The following is a 22,297-nucleotide window of genomic DNA, read 5'->3' as shown; positions in this document are numbered from 1 at the left end:
TGCAACACCACTAAGCAAGAGGCATCACACACCATGAAGACCAAGGAGCTCTCCAAACAAGTCTGGGACAAAGTTGTTAAGAAGTACAATTCTGGGTTGGGTTATAAAAAATAAATAAACAAAAATTATCCAAACATTTGATCATCCCCCGGAGCATCATCAAATGGAAAGAACATGGTACCACAACAAACCTGCCAAGGGAGGGTCGCCCACCAAAACTCACAGACCGGGCAAGGAGGGCATTAGTCAGAGAGGCAGCACAGACCAAAGGTAACCCTGAAGGAGCTGCAGAGTTCCACAGCAGAGACTGGTGTATCTGTGCATGTGACCACAATAAGCCGTACACTCCATAGAGCTGGGCTTTATGGAAGAGTTGCCAGAAAAAAGCCATTACTTATGCTGGGCATACACTGCCAGATAAAATGCCTGTCGGACCGACAGAGATTTTATCTGGCCGGCTGCCAGCCGCAGATGTCGCCGGCATACACTGTGAGATTTCTCTGTGTATTCGGCAGACATCTGCGCTCCGCCCCCGGGGGAGGAGACCTTTCCCTGTTCCTTCCGTAGGAAGGCACACAGGAAATGTCTGTCTGTCGGCCGCGGCTGGGCATACACTGCCCGATGCGGCCAACAGTTTACCCGGAAATATCGCATCGGACGGGCATGCTGGACAATCCGCCCCCCCACACGCTACAATTATCGGGGCGATCTGCCGATATCAGGCAGATCGCCCCGATAATTGTAGCGTGTATGGCTAGCATTAGTGATAAAAATAAAAAGACACGATTTGAGTTTGCCACAATGCATGTGGGCGACTCCCCAAATGTATGGAGGAAGGTACTCAGGTCAGATGAGACTAAGCATTTTCCTTGGTGGCAGAAAAGTAAAATTTATGTTTGGCGCAAACCCAACACATCCCATCACCCCAAGAACACAGTGAAACATGGTGGTGGCAGCATCATGCTGTGGGGATGTTTTTCAGCAGCAGGGATTGTGAAACTGATTGATTAGAGTCGAGGGAAAGATGGAAGGTGCTAAATACAGGGATTCTTGAGCAAAGCCTGTTTCAGACTGCCTGTGATTTGAGACTGGGTCGGAGGATCACGTTCCAGCAGGACAATTACCTGAAGCATACTGCTAAAGCAACACTCGAGTGGTTTAAGGGGAAACATTTAAATGTGTTGGAATGGCCTAGTCAAAGCCCAGATCTCAATCCAATTGAGAATCTGTGGTCAGACTTGAAGATTGCTGTTCACAAGCGGAAACCATCCAACATGAAGGAGCTGGAGCAGTTTTACCTTGAGGAATGGGCAAAAATCCCAGGGGCAAGATGAAGCAAGCTCATAGAGACTTATCCAAAGCGACTTGCAGCTGTAATTGCCGCAGAAGGTGGCTCGACAAAGTACTGACTTTAGGGGGGTGAATAGTTATGCGCACTGAAGTTTTCCGTTATGTTGTCCTCAATGTTTTTTGGTTCCCAATATAAAAAAAAAACACAACTTCAGTTGTAGGCATGTTCTGTGAATGAAATGATGCACACCTTCACACAATCCATTTTAATTCCAGGTTGTGAGGCAACAAAACGTGAAAAATGCAAAGGGATGTGAATACTTTTGCAAGGCACTGTGTGTGTGTCTACTCTTGTGGGCAAGGCGATCGATGCCTGCTAATTGGTGACTCGACAGCTGAATTGTGTCTGGCTAGATCGAGGGTCGCCTGGTGTCACCCTGACAAGTCTGCTGCGCTATTTGAGATGTGCACATTAAAGAGCACAGCAAGAAATTGTTGCTATGTCATCTGCCAGGTGGCAATATAACTGCGGTGTCATCGTAGGATTACAAAGTACAGCCAGATTCTGATGTACTGTAATATATATAAATACACTCTAAAGGGACAATTCAGATGTTGGAGATGGCAGCGGTTCGTGCCGGGCGCCTGACGGAGCAATTCCAATGTTGCTCCGTTTGGGCGCAAACAGGCTCCGGAATTTATTCTTGCCCCCTCCTGACCTCCTGAGGAAGTGAGCAGAAATGTGTGAAAAATCTGTAGTTTGGGACTTTTAACCAGGACTTTAGACGGGCTTAGCCGCTATGTGGTTTGGGCACCCATTAATTATCACTGCACCCAAAACAATTAAATCTCCCCCTAATCCTCTAAGGTCAGTCCCGTCTCCTTCCTGCATGCATGCGTAGTGGGAGCCGAGGCGTGCTCCAACCACTCGTACTAGGTAGTCATTTTATTTTGTATGTATAGTCACCTGCACAGTATCCTACTTGGAGCATACACACGGTCAGATTTGTCAGATGAACGATTTTACCAAAGTTTTTGAACGATTTTTGACTGCACTAAAATGAATGGAATCGTCCAAGTCTGACTGCAAACACATCAGATGTCAGATATCGTTATCTGACCATCGGGAACGCGCATCGTTCATCGTCCATCGTTCAGGCATGTCAGATCTGTCAGATTTTCCTTCAGATATGAACGACTGAACGATTTTTAAATCGTTATCGTTCACATCTGAAGGAAAAATGTGACCGGGTGTATGCACCATAAAGGTATTTCATTGTCTTATCATGACTGTAGCTCCGATCTAAAATAGGGAACTATTCAAATGCATTGGGCGCCCATTACTATGGTGGATGTTGCATCCAAATTGCAGGGTATTGGCAACATAAAGCAGCTAATCCCGTCTAAAGGGACAATTAAGGTGACCAAAAGCCAGGGGTGATACGGTTACCTTGCCCAAAAACCCTGTTATGGGTGGATTTCTGCTTGTAGCTTTACACGGCTAATCCCCCTGCGTTTTGGACGCGACATCCGTGCTAGTGATGGGCAGGGGTAGTGCGAGTCGTTGGGGGAGGCGGGGCATGCCTCGGCCCCCACTAGGCATACATGTAGGATAAGTAATGGGCACAAACCATTATATAGCTCCTCTAAATTTAGGCGGGCGCTACGGGCGCCCAAAAACAATTGAATTCTCCCCTTTATGTATTATAACTGTATCTGTATTCTTCAGTATGGATAACTGCACAGCATCACTACTTGTGTTCAGTATCTTCTATATGGACTGTACAGTATCACTACTGGTGTTCAGTATCTTCTATATGGACTGCACAGCATCACTACTGGTGTTCAGTATCTTCTATATGGACTGCACAGCATCACTACTTGTGTTCAGTATCTTCTATATGGACTGTACAGTATCACTACTGGTGTTCAGTATCTTCTATATGGACTGCACAGCATCACTACTGGTGTTCAGTATCTTCTATATGGACTGCACAGCATCACTACTGGTGTTCAGTATCTTCTATATGGACTGTACAGTATCACTACTGTTCTATGTCATGAGCAATACTCAGTTTCTGGCTTTGTTCTGTATGTTTAAGCTGTGGCCTATTTATAACACTGCATTCTGGACTTGTCTGTATTGTTGACTTAATACAATAGCATTATTGAAGCAATGGCAGGAGAAAGCTCTACTGAGCATAATCTCCTTCCTCCTGTTCCTCCTTCCTGCTTTTTATGTTCCATGTAACAATTCTTTTTATTTTTTTATTTTATTTTGTTAAGCACCTGGCTGTGTTTTTTATAAGGCTATATAATATCATTAATAGACTTGCACAGAACAGTTATCTTTACCAAGCAATAATTTGTAAATGAAGCATTTGCGACATGGTAACATCCTTCCATTATTCGGAGAGCTATAAATTTATATAAGAGCTATAAATAATCGAATCCCTTGGCCGCCGCATTGCGCGACAGCAATGCCGACCACTGTGCTACTCGGCAAAGACCTTAAAAGTATGTATATTATTTAAGGGATTTTTTTTTTTTTTTTAATAAACGGTCGGTAAACTTTAAATTTGGAATATATTTAATCATCTTCGGCTTTAAGTATTTTTTTTTTTTTTTTTTTTCTTTTTGTATTACATCGAAAAAATACTTTTGGAAAAACTGTCCTTTACGCTATATGTTCTTAGCTGTCATTAGATGTCAGTCTAACATGACCTAGATTTAGGCTTCCCATATCACCTTTAGTATCTGGGCAGGTGAACGGCATCTGAGTGCCACGCAACAACGGTCTGTCGTGCTCCAGATAGCCAGTCCGTACGGTATAGACACAGAGGATGGACTTGTAAATTGTTATACAGAAGTCACGGCTCCTGCAGTGATGCTGCTCGTTATTTGCGTATTGTCCCTATGGGGTAGCCGTTCTGGTCTTTGCAGAGACATTACAGCCAATCTCACAAACGCCGGCTGCTGTTAATAATCCCTTCGTTATTTTACTGGGGATGAATCCTAGTTTAAAATTAGAGATGTGTGAGGACTCCCTCACGTGTTTTGGATTTATTTAAAATATATCTTTTATAAAAACGGCTAAGATCATGTAACTTAGGCCTTTTTTTGTTCCTATAGTATTATTAATTGCTTCCAAACTCTTTGAGCTTATTGTTTGCAAACGCTTTACCACCTTTCTTTCCGCCCACTCTTTCCTTGAGCCATTTCAGTCTGGCTTCCGTTCTCTCCGCTCCACTGAAACTGCCCTCACGAAAGTCAGCAACGACCTCCTTGCTGCCAAATCCAAGGGCCACTACTCTCTGCACTAGACAACCCTCTCCTGCTGCAAATCCTTCACTAACTTGGTCTACGTGGCACTGCCCTCTCCTGGCTGTCCTCCTACCTCTGACCGATCTTTGTCTTCTCTCATGACTCCTCCCCCAACACCCCCCCCCCCTTATATACGTCCTCTTTAGGTGAACTCTTCAACTCCTTTTGACCTCCAAAATCACCTCCATGCTGATGATACTCAAATGTACCTTTCCACCCCTGACCTCTCCCCCTCGCTTCTTACTGTATCTCCAACTGTCTCTGTTATCTCTTCCTGGATGTCCCAGCGCTTTCTTAAACAACATGTCTAAGACTGAGCTGATCGTCTTCCCACCTTCTTCCATAACCTCACTTCCCACAATTTCATTATCTATTGATGGCACAAATATCTCCTCTAGCCCCAAAGTGCGCTGTCTTGGAGTTATCCTAGACTCCTCCCTCTCCTTTAAACCACATATTCAGCACCTTTCGCAGTCCTGCCGTTTTCACCTAAAAAATATCTCCGGGATTAGACCCTTCCTCACCCAGGATGCTACTAAGACCCTCATCCACTTGCTGGTCATCTCCAGATTGGACTACTGTAACCTCATCCTCTCTGGTCTCCCACCTCTCTCCACTACAATCAGTCCTCAAATGCTGCTGCTCGGCTCATCTTCCTCTCCAGACATTCTACATCTGCTTCCCCTCTCCTTCAGATGCCAATTCAAGGTTCTTACACTTTCCTACAAAGCACTCACCAAATCCTCTCCCACTTACATTTCTGACCTCATCTCCCTTCACACTCCCGCCCATCCACTTCGCTCAAAAAATGCATGCCGCCTCTCATGCCAACTAATTACTTCCTCCCCCTCCCGCATCCAAGATTTTGCCTGTGCTCCTCCCTACCTTTTGGAACTCTCTTCCTCTCCCCATCACTCTCCACCTCTCTACAAATCTTCAAACGGGCTCTCAAGACCCACTACTTCATCAAGGCCTTCCAGCACTCATCCTAACCCACCTCATGCTCTTTCCTCCCTATATATCCCTTCTTTGTCATGACTGTCTGTCTGCACCTCCCCTTTAGAATGTAAGCTCTCACAAGCAGGGCCCTCTTCCCTCATGTGCTTCTCTTTACATTTACTAATACTCCTTACTCCCCATAAGGGCACCTAACACGTGACTGCTAACTCCCTGCTGCTTATTGTGAGTGTTTTAATCACTATTGCAGCAATGTATATAAACCATGTCCTGCACTGTAATGTACTGTAAGTTACTCGTTTCTTGTGCACTTATTAGTTTATGTACACTGTAAGGCGCTGCGGAACACTTGTGGCACCATATAAATAAAGGTTGATGATGATAATTAACATCCATACCATTAAATTTTAGTAAATTTTGGCACCTGAGACAGCGAGGGAGGAACTTGCATGCAATCAAAAACACCAGAGATCTGGTATTGAGACCCAACTTGCAGGAAGACCCGAGCCAGGACTCTGTATGACTCGGGAAACGCAAAGTTCATGTGTGTTTGGTTTTCAGCAAAACCGAGCCTCTCATTTCTAGTTATAATACACACATCTGCCATCCCTGTCAGTCTAATAGCCCAAAATTAGACTTTGTTTTTTCACTGATTGCCCAAAGCATAATAAATAGTAAAGATGGAACCCACATAGTTACCAGAAAAATCCAATTTGTCCAGGATAAAAAGTAACATTGAATTGATCAAGGCTGGCTAAAGCTATCCTTGGAGTCACTAATATGGCCTAATTGTGGAAATCTTGCATTTGTCGCTGGAAGCAAAAGTCTCGGGCCATGTAAAAAAGTTGTCCCCTACGTTGAGGTTAATGCCAGGGTGGCCGGTTGATGTTCCGCTCCTATTTACAATGGTTTGGTCTAGGGGTGAGCGGGTTCGGATTTCTGAAATCCGAGCCCCCTCGATCCGAGGCCGATCCGAGTCAGGCTCGACTTTTCCCACCTGACTCTGATCTGAAATTGAGGCAAAACGTCATCATCCCGCCTTCCGGGTCTCGAGGGTTTTGGATCCTATATAAGGTACCCGCGTCGGCGCCATTTTCTCACTCGGCTGTGGACAGTGAAGAGGGAGGGTGGGAGTTAGGGCTGGCTGGGCTGTGTAGTGTAGTGCAGAGTAGTGTTATGCTGTGCTGTGCTGTGCTGCTGTTGTTAATAGGGGCTGTGTCCACTACTTCAAAGTCCATAGGGGCTGGCTGGACTGTGTTGTGCAGTCAGTTGTCCATAGGGCCTGTGTCCACTCCAAAGTCCTGTGCAGTGTCCCAGTCCTAAAGGGGTGCTGTAGTGTTGTCCAGGGGGTGCTCTGTCCGTCAGGGGTGCTTCCCCCAAGTGCTATAAAAAAAATGATTTTTTCTGTGTTTGTGAATTGTGTGCGCAGTAGCTGCACGTGCATCAACAAAGTAGTGCCAAGCGTGCGCCTGTGTCATAAGTAACGGGCCGGCTGGCTTGACCGTTAAAGGGTGCTGTAACCCCCAAAGTGCACTCCAAACCAAATAACAAAATATTTTCTGTTAAGCTGGCAAAAGCACAGCGAAGAACTGTGCGTTCTAAGAAGATATCACAAATCCCCAAGGAGAGTCCAAGTGTGGTGGCGGTTGCAATGCCTGACCTTCCCAGCACTGGACGGGAAGAGGTGGCTCTTTCCACCATTTTTACGCCCCCTGCAAGTGCTGAAAGGAGCACCCACAGTCCACTTGCTGATATGCAAATTGAAGATGTCAGTGTTGAAGTAGAACAGGATGAGGATACTGGTGTAGCTAGCGCTGAGGAGGAAGTTGGCGAGGAGGATTCTGATGGTTATGTGGTTTGTTTAAATCAGGCTCTGGGGGAGACAGTTGTTGTCCGTGGGATGAAAAAGCCCATCACGGTCATCCCTGGGCAGAAGACCAAACATTCCACCTCTTTGGTCTGGCAATATTTCTATCCAAATCCGGACAACTGTCTTGCCATATGTACCATATGTAAAGGTGGAATAAGTAGGGGTAGGGACGTTAACCACCTGGGAACATCCTCCCTTATACGGCACCTGCAGCGCGTTCATAATAAGTTACTGTCAAGTTCAGAAACTTTGGCTAAGACCGTAAGCAGTCCAGGGACACCTAAATCCCGTTGCCCTGTTGTATCCAAGCGCCTGCAAACCACACCGTCAACTCCCTCCTCGTCAATTTCCTCCTTAGTCAGGATCGGAAGTAGTCCTGCAGGCCATGTCACTGGCATGACTGACTCTCCTATCCGGGATTCCTCCGGAGGATCCTGCATTGCTACGCCTCCTGCTGCCGCTGCTGCTGTTGCTGCTGCTGGGAGTCGTTCATCATCCCAGAGAGGAAGTAGGAACACCACTACTTTTACTAAACAATTGACCCTCCAACAGTCCTTAGCGAGGAGGATGAAGTACGACAGCAGTCATCCTGAAGCAAAACGTATAACTGAGGCCTTGACTGCTATGTTGGTGTTAGACGTGCGTCCGGTATCCGCCATTAGTGCAGTGGGATTTAGACAATTGATGGAGGTAGTGTGTCCCCGGTTCCAAATCCAGTCTAGATTCCACTTCACTAGGCAGGCGATACCGAGACTGTACAGAAACGTCAGAAAAAGTGTCCTCAGTGTCCTGAAAAATGCCGTTGTACCCAATGTCCACTTAACCACGGACATGTGGACAAGTGGAACAGGGCAGACTAAGGACTATATGACTGTGACAGCCCACTGGGTAGATGTATCACCTTACGCAGCAACAGCAGCAGCGTCACCAGTAGCAGCATCTCAGAAACGCCAGCTCGTTCCAAGGCAGGCTACGCTGTGTATCACCGGTTTCAGTAAGAGGCACGCTGCCAACAACCTCTTAGAGAAACTGAGGGAAATCATCGCCCAGTGGCTTACCCCACTTAGACTCTCCTGGGGATTTGTGATATCTGACAACGCCACCAATATTGTGCGGGCATTACATCTGGGCAAATTCCAGCACGTCCCATGTTTTGCTCACACAATAAACTTGGTGGTGCAGAATTTTCTGAAAAGCGACATTGGCGTGCAGGAGACTCTTTGGGTGGCCCGAAAAATTTCTGCCCACTTTCGCCATTCAGCGACTGCGTGCCGAAGACTGGAGCGCCAGCAAACACTCTTGAACCTGCCCCGCCATCACCTGAAGCAAGAGGTTGTGACGCGGTGGAACTCAACCCTCTATATGCTTCAGAGGATGGAGGAGCAGCAAAAGGCCATACAAGCCTATACATCCACCTATGACATAGGCAAAGGAGGGGGTATGCACCTGACTCAAGCGCAGTGGAGAATGATTTCCGTGTTGTGCAAGGTTCTCCAGCCCTTTGAACTTGCCACACGTGAAGTCAGTTCAGACACTGCCAGCTTGAGTCAGGTCATTCCCCCTCATCAGGCTTTTGCAGAAGCAGCTGGAGAAAGTGAAGGCGGAGCTAAGACGGAGCGATTCCGCTCGGCATGTGGGACTTGTGGATGAAGCCCTTCATTCGCTTTGCCAGGATTCCAGGGTGGTCAATCTGTTGAAATCAGACCACTACATTTTGGCCACCGTGCTCGATCCTAGGTTTAAAGCCTATGTGGTGTCTCTCTTTCCGGCCGACACAAGCCTGCAGAGGTGCAAAGATCTGCTGGTGAACACACTGTCAGCTGAAGCGGAACGTGACACGTCAACAGCTCCTTCATTTTCTCCCGCAACTGGGGCTGCCAGGAAAAAACGTAGGTATCCTAAGCAACCCGCTGGCGGTGATGCAGGGCAGGCAGGACCAAGTTTGGACATCTGGTCCGGACTGAAGGACTGGCAACAATTTCTGACATGTCTACTGTCACTACATATGATACTGTCACCATTGACAGAATGGTGGAGGATTACATCGGTGACAGCATCCAAGTAGGCATGTCAGACAGTCCATACCTGTACTGGCAGGAAAAAGAGGCAATTTGGAGGCCCCTGTACAAACTGGCTCTATTTTACCTTAGTTGCCCCCCCTCCAGTGTGTACTCCGAAAGAGTGTTTAGTGCAGCCGGGAACCTTGTCAGCGAAAGGCGTAGGAGGTTGCTTCCACAAAATGTGGAGAAGATGATGTTCATCAAAATGAATAATCAACTCTTCCAGGGAGACCAGCCTCCAGAACGTACAGAGGGACCTGTGGTGGTGGATTCCAGTGGGGACGAGTTAATACTCTGTGAGGATGAGGATGTACACAACACTGAAGAGGGTGAGGAATCGGTGGATGAGGACGACATCTTGCCTCCGTAGAGCCAGTTTGTGCAGGGACAGATTAATTGCCAGCTTGTTTTGTGGGGGCCCAAACGAACCAATCATTTCAGCCACAGTCGTGTGGCAGACCCTGGTGCTGAAATGTTTGGTTTGTTAAAGTGTGCATGTCCTGTTTATACAACATAAGGGTGGGTGGGAGGGCCCAAGGACAATTCCATCTTGCACCTCTTTTTTTTTTTTTCTTTGCATTATGTACAGTTTGGGGCCTAGTTTTTCAAACTGCCATCCTGTCTGCCTCTGCAGTGTCACTCCTAGATGGGCCACGTGTTTGTGCCGCCCACTCGTGTCGCTTAGCATAGTCATCCAGCTACCTCGGTGCAACCTTTTGGACATAAAAACACTATTGTGAGGTGTTCAGAATAGACTGGAAATTTGTGGAAATTAAGGTTATTGAGGTTAATAATAGCATAGGAGCAGAAAAACCAACACATTCTGTGATTATAGCTGTTTTTATGCTTTTTAAAAAAAAAATACAGATCCAAAACACACAAAACCCAAAACACGGAAGGGTGGTTTTGGCAAAACCAATCCAGAACCAAAACACAAAGAAAGATCCAGATCCAAAACCAAAACACAAAACACGAAAAGGGGCCGGTGCACACCCCTAGTTTGGTCTTGATTTAAAACCCATCGGCTTATGAAGAGCACTGTAGGGGAAACCGGAGGTAAGGAGCAGTAAAGTCTTTATGGTACCACTTGGTGGATTATAGGGAGAAACCATTTCCCCTAACAGGAGTAAAATGACAAAGTACTACATACTAATTGCTTGCTATCTCCTGACCTATGGGCCTGATTCTGAGCTGAACGCTCTGACCAGAGCGCTCGCTCTGAATCAGGGCCCTCCTACCTTTTTTTGGAGCGTCCTCATGGACTCTCGCATAACCCACAGCTATTGCGAGCGTCCACGATGATGGTCGCGATTTTCTTGACCCTCGCGACCATCGGGCTTGCGACGGAGACCCTTCGGTAGAGTCTCGCTGCTGCAAGCCCTGGAGTGATTTTGGCTCTTATCAGAGCCAAAATCACTCCCACTGACATCACTAGTGATGTCAGTGGGGCCGGCTTCAGACGGTAGGCGTTCCCATGGGAACGCCTCCGTCTGGCAGGCACGCCCCCCAAAGGGGGCATGCTGTCAATCAATGTCGACAGCATGCCCCCTTTGGTGCGAGACCCGGAGCGATGGAGAGCCCGTCGCTCGTCGGGTCTCGCGCATGCGCACGGCGGAGCTCCTTCCGTCGTGCGCATGCGCAGTGGGGCAACATCGACCCGCTTGCGAGCGTACTGCCGCTCACGAGCGGGTCTGAATGACCCCCTATGTTTCCATTAACCAAACCTGAACGTGAATCCTTCCCACCAAACCACTGCTTTGTCCTCACCTCAGTAGCTGGGGGTCGATTTTACTAAAGTGCGGATTTTTAGAAGTGGAGATGTTGCCTATAGCAACCAATCAGATTCTACCTAACATTTATCTAACACCTTCTAGAAGTTAACAGCTAGACTCATTGGTTGCTATGGGCAACTTCTAAAAACCCCCACCTTTGTAAATATACCCCCTGGTGTAACTTTTGCCAGCCTTATTGTAAGGGCAGCCCTATCATTTAGAGGAAGTCTACAAGTAGTTAGTAATTCATGTATTATGACCTGAAGGTGCTTCTTGCTTTGTGGAGCGCGGAGTTCCGCATGGCTGAGCGCTAGGGAAGAGCGTGCTTCTGAGCGAAGGGCTTTTTTTTTTTTTTTTTTTTAAACCTTGTATTGTGTGCCTGTCATTCGCTATACGCGCTGCCTGGAAACTGCTGGCCTCGTTGACTGACGTGAAGACGGTTAAGCCGGTATGGCATCCTCCTAACCAAGATACAGTTGTCTGTTTAGACCACCGTTCTGTCACTCATCCTCGTCAGGGGCCTATGAATATTCAATGAGATTGTCAGTGTATTACCAGGAGAGACATCGCGTTATGCTTTCGACAAAACGTGTTGTCGTCTTCTTGCTAAGAACACTGTTCTGGTTTTGAACTGACCCCTGGTAATTTTTAGTAGAAAGCCGATTTTATTTTTAGTTTTTTTTTTTTTTTCTTAACTAAGCTTAGCACAGCCTTGGGTTTTCTCCTGGCTTGCCAGGACATACATTGTCTTCTATCAGATATCTATGTACGTTCTGTGATTTTTAAATGTGGCTAACAAAATTGCTTTGGTGCTTGGTAGGACAATAAGTGGGTGCCCAAAACATTTGAATTGCTACTTTGGGTGCCCATTAATTATCGTGAATCTCTGCTTTTATTTTATTGCTGGTTTTGCACTGTCTTCGCGTTAATGGCTCGTTTCAGACCCGCTCACTAGATGCGTATGCTCGCACCCAGTGTATGCAAATCCCGAACACACCCAGCAAGGCATAAGCACGCCCACTATGTCTTCGCGTGCGATCGCTGTGTGTATTGCGACTCCCACCAGCCTGTCTTAAGATGCAAACTTGCGCACGTCATCTCCAGGAAGTGTATGCAGCCATCGGTACATCAGGTACCATCGGAAGTGAACGCAGCGTTTGAGGTTGACTATACCCTACCACAAGCACCGAGATCCTCAGTGTGAAATACAACTAGTGACGCTGCCTGTTAATTATGCACGCCTCTGAAACGGCGTTAAGACGCTCAGGCACGCCTGCGTTCGCACCTCCACTCCCCCGCTGTTAATGGCCAGCCCCTGTCACCACCCACAAATGGCTTTTCCTGTCACTCACTCTGCTGGGCTGTCCATGCGTACGCATGCGCAGAATGCGGAAATCGGCCGGCTACGAGCGAACGCATCCTAGCGAGCTGGTCTGAATCGGGTCCTAAGGTTGCTAGTTATGGCCAGGTGTCGTCCAGGTGGTGGGCTGTTACCAACCAATTGCTGGATACGGTTTCAAGTGGTTCCCTGCAACTAACTCACCCATGCACAGTTCAGTATGCAATGCACTGAGAGATCTCGCACCTTTTCTACTTCTCCTAATCTTTGGTGAGGTCTTCATGAATGAGGGACACCCCCTTGAACTCATTGAGACCTTGCCTGGCTCTCTGCCCTACAGGCGGTGCAGAGGAGAAATATGTAGAGCATGTGTGACTTGGCAGTAACTTTTTGTATTAACACAGCAAATCCCTCTCCTGTGATGACCTTGCTGAGCAATCCGATCCTGAGAACGCAGCATATAGAGCTGTGTCCTATATCTAGCCTCAATACGCCATGTAGCGCAACTTGCCTAGAGTGAGCTGCCAGGTCCCGCGCTATTCTGCTAGTTGCACACGTGTCGCATATGAAATGAATCGGCACCGCCTGCTGGTGCGTCCTAGTTGCATCGAATTAAAACAGACGCATTTTCTGCAAAAAAAATCTCTTGGCGCTAGCAGTGTCTCACTGGATCTGGCGCGCACAGAGGAGCTTTTTAGCCTGACACGCCTGTATTGCCTTTTATATGTTGTGCTTTGTGTATCAATCAATGTTTATTAACCGCTCTCCTAAACGCTGCTAGTTTTCACCCATGTACCTCTCCCGGCACTTTAGTTAGATTTTTATTAAAAGTCACTTGACTTGGATTTCCCCCCAGTATTTCATAAACGAGTCGTTAGGCAAATGGCTCACTAAGCTGTAATTGGCTACTTTCACAGGGATGTTGGCAACAGAGGATATAGGCTATTTGGCTTACCTTGTTTTCTGTTTTTCGATTTTGGAAATCTACATCCATTCCATATCATTTTATAAGTTATCCATCTGTAGAATATGCCAGTACTGTAGGTTTACTTGCAGCATTTGACTCCTATTACTAAGATGTTAGTGACCCCCCCCCCCCCCTAGCAAGCAACGTCACACACTGACTCACTAGCAAAATTAGCTTGTGATCATAAGTTTGCACCATTTCCACCAAAACCTTTATATTTTTTGGTAATATCCGTCATTAAGCGGAAACTATTTGCTGTTTTTGTTTCTTTCAAAGGTTAGGAGGTAATTTTCCTATTGCTGTTCTGCCAAGCTGCCCAGACCAATCCCTGTTTTAGATTTTCAAACTCAAGGCAGTAAATAACTTTTCTCTGGAGCGTGCTCCTGTCAGTACATAAGCTCCTCACTCTCTCCTTATAGCTGCCTGGCAAATGGCTAACTTTTAATAAAGACTGCACAGGGAAAAAACCTATAGCAACTCTCGGTGCATTGTCTTTTCTGATCCTGCCTAATGTGCATACATTAATTACATAATTGTTTATCCTTGTGAAGTCTACCCATGCTTGCCTACTTTTGGAAAAGCATTTCAGGGAGATTGTGAAAGCAGCATCTATAAGTGGACGTGTACTGCTACATCTGAGAGGCGTGCAATAAAATTTTCTTACATCCATATAACTGGCCACGAAAAGCCTTATGAGAATGCCTGTAGCCATAGGGATCATTTTGCCTTATAACCAATACAGGGAAATGGCACTGATTATAACATTTCAATGTATATGTCTCTGATTTCTTTTTTTTTTTTTTTCCCCAGATATATAACCGCTACTTAATTGGGGTAAGGTGCAATCAGGGAGATTGCTACTATTTCAAGGAGTCTCCCTAACTATCAGGGACGCCATATTTGTGCGAATTTTGGGATTTTAAAGCAAATCTATCTTGTTTTGTTGCCGTCTAGGTAAATGGTACCAGAACGCATTAGAGGTTATATATCTTTTCGTAGCTAGGAATTTTTATTTATTTATTTTTTTAATATATAAGGGATTTAGCTCTTGGGAAGTGTGACGTAGCAATCCATCGTTTGTTCTGAGACTCAAAGAACATTGAAAACGCCCTACACCAAAATTGTCCTACCATGGAACAGTTTCTCTGAATACCACTGTGTCAGTACGCTGATAGAAGGAGCAAGTTGCCCAGTTCCTTTTTTTTACCAATTGTATTTTTCTGTTTGCTTTTTTATATTCTGTTCTGATCTTTTGGACATCTTAAATGGTCTTCTAATCATGTGCACGGCTGCTACAGCATAAAGCTGCCGTCCTCGATTGAAAAGTCACCTTCTGCGGAATTGAGTGATATTTGGAATTCATTTTTCGTCTGTATTCCTTTTTATAAAATGTCATGGTTCTACTGAACGAGGAACAAAATCCCATTTATCCAGAGCTGTGGACTTGGAGCGCTCAGTCTGGTACAGAGAGGAAACCATCCCTGGCTCACACACGCCGGGCACTGCCTAATCCGCTGTCTTTCTGCCTCTGCCCCCTGACTAGAGGGATTGTGCGCTGAATGCACCAGATTGCAGAAAGTGGAATAGATTCAGGTTCGGGCAATTTTTTAGCATGTAAAAGGAGTCTGGCTGCTAAAAAATAAACACTGAGGTGGTTATTCTGAAGACTCTACTCGGTCTCTTTAGACATGATGCCAAGATGTCAGGAACAAGGTGTATGCTCTACTGGTGTATAGTTTTGGTGACCGGTGCATATTAGTTTGCGTCTGCAGAACTTTCCTCAGTCTTCCAACCAACTACTGAGAGCAGCAACGGGGCCATTTAGTTGTAGACATCGTAAGGCCAAGAACAGAGGGCCTGATTCAGACCCGGACGCTAAGCTGCGATCGCTCGCTGCCAAAAGGGGCCGGCTATGCAAATACCGCGATCGCACTGTGTGGCGTAAGGACTCCCTCTATATCTTAGAGAACGACGGCAATGAGCGTACACTGGTGATTAATCGGTAACCTCGAGAGCCATCGGAGCTGCACACAGCGCTTGAGGTAGACCCTACCCCGCCGCAAGCACTGTGATCAGTGTTGACTGAGATACAACCAGGTGACGTGAGCAATGATGCTTCCATGCTAATTATGCACACCCATTAAACGCCTTTTTGATGCCCAGACACGCCTGCGTTCGTACCACCCCTCCCCCATTCACACGCACCTTCCCCTGTTGCCACCCGGTACTATCTGTCACTCAAGGTAGCGCTCAGTCTTTGTGCTACGAGCACACAATTCCTGATCGCAGTTACTGGCTGGCGCACTGCGATGCATGCGCAGATGGGTGACAATCGCCCATACCGACCGATCGCAGCTTAGCGTCCGGGTCTGAATCAGCCCCAGAGTTCAAAGCTGAAGAATATTTGTCATAATTACCAACTTTTTAATTTTTTAAGATGACCTCCAGGAGATCTATATGAGGGGAGGTTCAGGTGGGAGGAGCTTTGGGCGTGGGTTATGGCTCTGTCCACGGCGCTGCAATCGGCAAGAGTGCCATGATGAGGGGATTTATAGCAAATTTGTGTTCTCCCCACTTCTCTCCCACCCATTTCACCTTCTCTGTATCATAGGCAGCCTTGGTTGTGTAATTATTTATTCCTGGCTGCCAGGTCTATAGTCTCTCCTATTCCTTGTAATTCCCTCCTATTAGCTCCATGCAGATATAGTCCTGGTAGTGACTTCATGGATAAAATGCACATGTTATCTATATGCCATAATAAAGAAAGACCTGACTCCTAAAGGTGTGAAAACGCCCTTACAGCTCGCTCAGACCTTACTTAAAGTACCCTTTGCGCAATTTAATCTAAAAAATGTATTGTGTAATTATTACAAGTATGTAGAAGGGAAACTTCTGAAACAGTTGGGTAAGGGGGTGTTTTAGTTTGTGTCTGGCTTTTCCCTCGGCTGATCAAACACTGTGAGGTTGACACTGAGTGGACCCACTGCATAGCATACTGTATCTTGCGCAATTTCACTCTGCGGCTGCTCAGAAAGTGGCGTTTCTACATCAAACTGTATGACCAGAGAGGCGGAACAAGAAAGGGGAAGGGGCTTCCACATGTGTTAGAGTTGAGTAAGGGTGTGGTCACACACGTGGCTCATGCAGATCAGCAATTATGCACCTGACCGGAGGCCAAGTGCAAGTGTACACTTGATCATGACTTGTCCTAAACTAGGAGCATATGCTGCCGAAGCACCTGCGGTTATGTATGGCTCCGTATTTGAGCAACTATTAGAGTGTGTGTGTGTATATATGTGTGTGTGTATATATGTGTGTGTGTATGTATGTATGTATATATATATATATATATATATATATATAATATATATAATATTTATTAGAATTTTTCTCTCCACAGCTACATACCTAGGCTGTCTTGTGTCACCCTACTTACTTGGTTTGGACTTTACGACCTCTACTATTTTTATTTATAATTTTTTTTTTTTTTCCATTTAATGCTGGATTTCTGGTTTGTCATTAATCTACGTCCGAGAGGGATATAGGTATATAGATCTGCAGTTATGTTTGGCTCCATATATGAGCAACCATTTTTAAGCATCTCAAATATGAACAGGCAACATTCACCACAAGTGATTAGAGGACAACATAGGTTTTGTGATCAATGCTTGTCTATTCAAGTGGTTGTGATTATTTTTTTTAACATTTTATTATAGTGATACGGCTTCAGCAATATTGTGTAGCAAATCCCATTTTTGACCAGGGTGAGTAAAACTACCTAAAGAGGAGTTCCTTCAGCTCCATGAATGTATATATAATACACTGATCCTTCACCCTTTTATAATGACCATCAATGGGTATATAATTAATTAAATGTATTTTTTGAAGCCGAACATTGCGGCCCAATACACAGTCCTTGGTGTCTTAATAGATGCACTCTCTATAAAGGGTGGCAGAAATGAATAGAGCATTCATACCTTGGAGTGTGTGTGTGTGTGTGTGTGTGTGTGTGTGTGTGTGGTCAGTTTTCTTCAGGGAGGGTAGAAAATGAGCAAGTGGTGGCCTCCAAGTTTTTAAATGTCCTGCAAGAGGCCAAATGCATTGGCCCTCCTTACTGTGGCAGGATAGAGTAAGCCCTTTTGAATTGGACGACCTTGCTGCAAAGCTGGCATAGAACGTAGCACAGCGCTGATTCCTTAGTCACAGATCATTCTATTTCCAGATTACAAGCCTTCTGCTTATCGCAGGATAAAGTCGGATGAGTTATGCTGCTTTTTATGGCTTGTAAATAGTAAGGCTTTAAAGATTTTGCCCATTCGCTCCCCCGTTTGCTGTGGGGCTACAAGTACAAGCATGCCCGACCATGTGAGAGTATGCTGAGGTGCAGTTGTACAACCGACTGAAGAAATAAGTTGGTTTGTATTAAGATGCAAATGTGACGAGATTTATATAGCGCATATTCCACAGCGCTTTACAGTGAATATTTGGCTATTCACATCGGAGCTCTTGTAAGGGTTTACCCAGCTTCTGTAAGGTGCCATTCATTTTGCTTGCAGGGTACGATGAGCCTGCTTGGATCATGGCTTTGTCAACCCAATATCAAATTTTAGGTCTTCTGAAAAACCCTCCCGTCAGTCAGATTTATGTGAATTTTTTTTTTTTTTTTCCTTTTCCCCCACAGTACAGAGACGTGGCAGGAGTGGCTTTAACCTCTTTCAGCTTTGGTATGTCATTAAGTTGGTGGCAGCTACTGAAAATTGGGACAGCACAGGCAAAGGCGCGGCAGTACGTATACAGAGGGAGGAGATAAAACTAAGTCTAGCATGTGGTTACTGCTGAACGCTCAAACGTCGTACAAAGCAGAAGGTTAGTTTGTTACAGACTAAAGGAGGGAACACCAGAATCCATTTAGCAAATTATATATAGAAAATAAAACCCTGACTTATTTTATATTTCAGTCTGTTTTATACAGTGCTTGCTAAGTTGTAGAAGAAAATGTCTAACTTTTTTTTTTTATTTCTTTTACATTTTATTTATTTTTATGTCGCTCACTACACCTCTATGAACGCAGAAAAGAAAGCATGCAATTGATCGTAGATGTCAAATAATTGGTAGATGTGGGGGGGCCCATTGGAGCACATAGTAGTTTTGAAAAGGATTAAACAAGTGATACAGTTTTCCATTTTTATTTAATAAAAACCCCAACTTTTTTAAGTCTTTGAAGAAAGGGTTAGCGAGAGGTAATATTACAGTGTGAGGCTGCCCTAGCCTGGGGATAATTAGGAATGACCTAGTTCTCTGCGAAAAATAAGCCATGGAAGCATTAGGCCCAGATTGCTGTCCTAATTGCTTAAAAAAAATGAATAAATCCAAAACAAACAAAAACACAAAAAAATGCTCTTTTCATCCAGGTTTTAACTCCTTGTGTGCCAGCAGACGTCCAATTCATTGTTGTTAAAAATGTCTAGAACTTTCTACAGACGGTCTTAAATAATTAAAATAATTAATAGATTTGAAGGAAAAATTAAACCAGCTGTTGATACTTTTAGCTTGCTACTTTTTTATTTATTTTTTTAATTTGGTTAATCTAAATGGTGTAAATAGACAAATAGTATAATCTGATGATTGGGGCACTTGAGCGACTCATAGTTTAACTCCTTAGTAAGAAAAGTTGCGTAAACGGGTGCAGTTGCAATTGTATGTATTTTGGGGGAGGACTAGGACATCACAGACAACAGAATATCTGAAGGTTGGGCAACAGGTCTCGGCAAAATTATCCCCTAGGGGGAAGGAGATCTGCCTTCCTTCAGAACAGTGCATTTATAAGAACATGGGAATGCTGCATCATCTTCATTATCATATGCAATGGACCAGGAGAGAACCGTGCAAGGCAGGGAAACGTGAAGGAAAAGATGGGGAACTTTGCCCAAAGGAGCAAATAGTTCAAGGAGTGTGGACAAGTCACCTTCAATTGGCTGTTAGTGGTGAAGGCAGTCAATGTGGAATGTAGAGGAAGGAAGCCAGATTGCAGAAGGTCTAGTAGATTGTGGAGGGTAAGGTGGGTTTGGGGTCGCTGAAGTGGTGTGGAAGCGAAGTGGATGAAAGTGTCAGCCAGAGAGCGAGAAAAGAGTCGAAGAGATGGTTTCTAGACGAAAAGGAGTTATTGGCTCAAGTATCAAGACGGAAGGGAAAGCATGAGTAGAGCGGAACAGCACATGAGGGAAGAGGTCCCTGCTCGTGAGAGCTTATTATGAAAATTGGTGCCTTCTGGCCAGGCACTTTTAAGTTGGTGCACATAAGTATATGATTGAATTCCTTAAAGAAGGTTGTAAACTGACACTGAATCCTGGCTGTAGCAAGACTGTTGTTGCTATGTTGGGCCCTTGTATGGTGCAAACCCGGATTTGTTAGCAACTTATTTCCCTGCTCTTTAAGACTTTAAGTGATGGGCACTAAACCCCTTCAGAATTCCTTAACCGTACAGTCACTGCAGGGGAAACCTCAGTTCTGTGTCTATAGCAATTTACGAAGTCCATTAATGTCTTATGATCTGAAAAGTTTAAACCGTATTTGGAAAGTGCTAATACTTTTAAGCTGCAGAGTCCGAAGACTAATTAGGGTTGTTTTACTTCCTGGTGCAGCTAAAACTCTCGGGGTATTAAATGTTCATTGCTCTGAGTAGTCCCCATTTTGGGCAATCAACTTATATGGGCTGAGTTCTCCTAAGTTACCTGGAAGAGCTACAAACCTGAGTACTTCTATTTTATGACAAAATCTGACAGCTTGACAAGGCAATTATCTCAGGATGTTTGACTGTAAGAATAAGTCACTGCACCTCATAAAGGAGATGTTGATATTAATATAAGATCGGGATTGTGAACGTCCCTAATCTAGTCCCGGTGACGTTATGGATTAGTACGTGTCTGGGTTCTGCAGCTGTCTCACCAAGAGAAGGGAAAGTCACTACTACGTGTCTCCTGCAGAATGTGCCTGTGACAGTAGTTGAATGGTGTGCTGCTGTGACATGTATACTGACAGACCTGTTCCTCGTTGGCAGATCTGAATTCAGCACCACCAAAAGCCAGACAGCGCTCTCTCTTCTCAGCACTGAGCCACAGCTGTCACTCATGAAGGAAAAGGGGCAGCTCCGGAGCTCTCTTCCTCCTTAAGACAGCCCTCCAGCAGTAGACATAATGTAGAAGACTTGACCTCCCTCACCAGTGACAGGCAGCGATCACCCACCGCCAACGCAGCTCCTGCCACACAGCCAGTTACCTCAGGAGACCCGAAACCCCCCCCCCCCCCAACAGTCAGTGCAGGGCTCCTAATTATACACTTTAGTCACATGACAGTCAGTTTCCAACTAATCACATGTGCTGCTGAATCTGACAGTTGCCCTCTACCTCACAGTGCAGGCAGGACTCCCCCACTCAGCCAGGGATGGGAGAGCCCCTGCAGCCAGTCCCAGGCAGGGTCACACCACTTCCCATCTGAGAGGGGGTTTATATTAAAAATATATATAGCACCACTTAAAAGGATGATATCCTGATGTAGGGGTCACAACCATAATCTACATAAGACGTTGACAGTAATTAAGCAACGTTTCCATACATTGGAATATTGTTTAAAAAATACAATTTTGTATAGATACATGTGAGCACTCTTAACATGGGGTACACGCAGGTTCTGGGGTACCACACCTGCATCTGTGGAAAATAAATAAAAACACTCACGCTTTAGAGTTTGGTACATAAGGTTAGATCGTATTCCCACAAGATAATGAGAACTGCGATCTGTACCAATAGTTAGCCTTTTGCAGGAGACTTCTGTGACATTTGTACACCTGTATATCACGTTGGCTGCTAAATAAGCAGATAATGAGCTATGGCACTAATCATGTCATGTGTGGGCTGAACACAACCTCTCTAATGGTTGGCCACTTCTCCCAGGTGGATAGCACACCCCCTCTGGTAAATGACCATGCTCCTACGTGGGCCCTTATGATTGCATTCCCTGGTGGGCCTTTCTTGCCCCAGCCCAGTCCGACACTGAGCTCACATACCTGCCGGTTACTGGATGTCAAGATGCTGCTTGAATTTCATGCTACTTTTAACCTCTATAGAGATGTATTGCCATGGATTCTGTCCCAGGGAGCTCCGGGTAAATCCATTTGTACTGTGCCTGTATGTTAAGTGGTATCTGTCGAGCCTACGCTGCTAGCAGCTATGTTATATGTCTCTCTTTACATGCAGAAGTGGCCAAATACCAGTAACGACCGGTAGTATGTTGCATATCTCCGTAACCAGACCTATCTTGTATTGAGTCCATCTTGCAGAATTTTTTTTTTTTTACAATGTATATGTACAGCCCTAAAGTATAGACTCATTTGGCCCACACCATGTGTAATATGGACACACCATTTCCTGTTATGTTTGTGAATGAACAAAAAATGGCAGCTGCTCTTTCAATCTAGCAGCACTAATCAGGTGCATGAAAGGGAGGGTCATACTAAGTAGAAAAAGGAGGGGGGTTTAACCCCCTATTGTTCCTCAGCACACTGAATAGTACTTGCAACAACACTAAGGGGTTCACAGGGTAATAGTCCCTAACACTAAGGGGTTCACATCCGGGGCGCAGTGCACCCCGAAAAACGTCCACCCCTTAGTGTTAGGGACTGCTAGTGACAGAAGCCGTGACGTGGCCTAGCAGCTTCCCATG

At 45.4% G+C, this 22,297-nt stretch overlaps 1 protein-coding gene across 5 annotated transcripts in view; it reads left to right on the top strand.

The window, feature by feature from the left end:
- The window catches only part of CTBP1 (C-terminal binding protein 1), a 284,958-nt gene that overhangs the window by 129,289 nt on the left and 133,372 nt on the right, over positions 1-22,297 (top strand). Inside the window, exon 1 of one of the 5 annotated variants that reach the window (XM_088454292.1) lies at positions 18,261-18,445. The exons of the other annotated variants lie outside the window; for them this stretch is intronic. Coding sequence (XP_088310418.1) covers positions 18,403-18,445 — 43 coding nt within the window. The 5' untranslated portion in view covers positions 18,261-18,402. Of the gene's footprint in view, positions 1-18,260; positions 18,446-22,297 lie in introns of those variants that run through there. 5 annotated transcript variants of the gene reach the window in all.

The sequence above is a fragment of the Taudactylus pleione genome, unplaced genomic scaffold (assembly GCF_031769625.1).
Source record: "Taudactylus pleione unplaced genomic scaffold, aTauple2 ptg000611l, whole genome shotgun sequence".
NCBI lineage: Eukaryota > Metazoa > Chordata > Amphibia > Anura > Myobatrachidae > Taudactylus > Taudactylus pleione.
Note: the sequence above shows the minus strand (reverse complement) of the source record. Positions and strands in the feature narration are given on the sequence as shown.